Here is a 2,209-nt window from a genome sequence, read left to right on the forward strand (position 1 = left end):
TTTAAATTATTGAAAATAGAACAACTTGAAGAAAGTTTATCAGTATTACCACCAGTTTTGTCTAAAATGTTGTTTTCAACGAAATTAAAATCACCACCAAAAATAACTAATCTGGAAGAGACCAAAAATCTTTCCAGACACTTAATAAAAACATTTCTATCCGAAGGTGTATTCGGACAATATACGTTTATTAATCTTATAGGACATTCATTAATTTCAATGTCTAAAACAACCTGGCGCCCCTCTAGATCAAAGTGAAACTTGTCTATTGTATAACTTAAATTATGTTTAAGGAGTATTGCTGTACCAGAGCTGTTATTAGTACCAAAGGACCAAAAACATTTATAGTTAAGAACACATTCAAAACGCTTAGCTACGGAAAGACTTGAGACATGCGTCTCCTGCAAAAATACAATATGGAATTGTTCGAGGGACAAAAGGTTTTGTAAATAAAGTATTTTGTTGGGCCCTAACAACCCATTGCAGTTAATGGTCGCGATGGTTAACGCCATTGCTGTAAGGTAAGTATAAAAAAAATAAAGAAAACACCAGATAAGTACAGGTAAGCAAGTTAATCAGGTCAGGGAGTCCTCATCGGAGAACTCCCCCTCTGACACCATACCCTCCCCATTGGACGAACCACCGGGAGTTAAACTGCCGAGCACTGAGTTTAGTCTCTCAGTGTCAGCAGCCATGTCTTCTAACTCCATATCTACTTGAGGCAATTCTACTGAGGTCATCTCACCAGAAACATCACTAACATTCTTGGTTTTCTTTTCAGGTTTCGAAGAGGAGGAATCAGACAGTTTAGAAGAGGAAGTGGATGCAGGTGGAGTATTAGCTCCAGCTGCAGCCGACTGGAGCATTTGGGAATGGTAAGTATTGCCAGATACTTTCTTCCCTTTTGTAGGCTTTTGTAGTGCTACCTTTTTACTACGGTTATCTGGGGCAGACACGTTATTACTGTCATCGACAAGTAAGGTATGACATTCCGATGAAGTACGTTTTTTCGCATTGTGTCTTGGCGTAAAAAAACCATCCTCGTCGACCCTCTTCTCGTATAGTTTCACAGTAGTAGGAGGGGGTGGAGGAGGAGGAGGAGGGATGGACTTTACCAAACTGGATGCAGGTACAAAATTCCTAGAAGGCGGAGCCTTACTTAAAGCACTAGCATACGAGGAAACTGAAGCTACACTAGAAGTCTTAGAAAAAGGGCATTCCTTCCGCATATGCCCCGGTTGAAAGCATTTGAGGCATATTGGGGCCCTACCCTGTAATATTATCAGGACATCCTTCCCACAGACTGAGGAGGTGTGGGGGAGCGAATCAAATCCACCAGGTTTCCCCTCAAGCAACACTCTTCTAGTTAGGGTTCTGATATGTTTCAACCCCTCGTTTGAAAAAAACTCCCTCGACACACTAACGACCTTTAAATTAAAGGCTTTAAAAAAGTTTGCTATATCATGGTCTGAAATGTATTCGGGTAACCAGAAAAGACGGGCGATAAGTTTTGATTTATCACCACCAGATAAAGAATAAGAATTCGTCCCAATCTCAGCTACAGGGTGTTTTTCTAATATAGACGAAACAGTTTCCTCAGATTCAAAGGTCACATGAAACGACCTGGCAGATCTACCCGAGCCCATAGAAACAATGGACTTTGGGTCGATACCGTTCTGCCTCAAGAAAGTCACAAAATCATGACCGTAAACAAACTGGTTCCCAGAGGACTGGTTGAAAACCAGAGTTCGTTTCTGAATGCCCTGTTTCTCCATAAGGGGTACAGGAAACATAAAAACCCTAACCTAAGCCTTAACGACCCCTAGGTGGGCTTAGCGGGCCGTCGGAGCACAAGTGCCCGACCCTAACCACCGGAACAGGAATGCAGAAGGGAGCGAACCAAAACGTATAAGAAACGACCATCCGCTAGAGCTCGCTACCCGCAGCTTGAACGCGTTCTAACTAATCCACTTAATCAAGTTAAGTGAGTATACTAGTCATTCAAGCCGATGTGGTACGTATCAGATACTACACTTTGATCTTAGCCAAAAGGCCGAGAAACGATGCCCGCTCACAGTCAGTTTGGGACCTCATATAAATTTGTACCTTTCCGCGATGGTCTCGACACAGTCGGTCTTTAAAAAAAAAGAAAAAAAAAAAAAAAAAAGGGAAAATAAGGACATAGAAAAAAGATCTTCTCTGTGAACAG

The 2,209-nt window shown here is 41.8% G+C and overlaps 1 protein-coding gene across 1 annotated transcript; it reads right to left on the reverse strand.

Annotated features, from left to right (window-relative positions):
* Nucleotides 1–575: 575 nt before the first annotated feature.
* On the reverse strand, nt 576–1,775 carry LOTGIDRAFT_163106 (hypothetical protein; the record flags this gene model as incomplete). Its single annotated transcript, XM_009059170.1, has 1 exon — nt 576–1,775. One exon carries the CDS (start codon nt 1,773–1,775, stop codon nt 576–578), a length of 1,200 nt encoding a protein of 399 aa, XP_009057418.1.
* Nucleotides 1,776–2,209: the final 434 nt, after the last annotated feature.

Source organism: Lottia gigantea (genome assembly GCF_000327385.1).
Source record: "Lottia gigantea unplaced genomic scaffold LOTGIsca_38, whole genome shotgun sequence".
NCBI lineage: Eukaryota > Metazoa > Mollusca > Gastropoda > Lottiidae > Lottia > Lottia gigantea.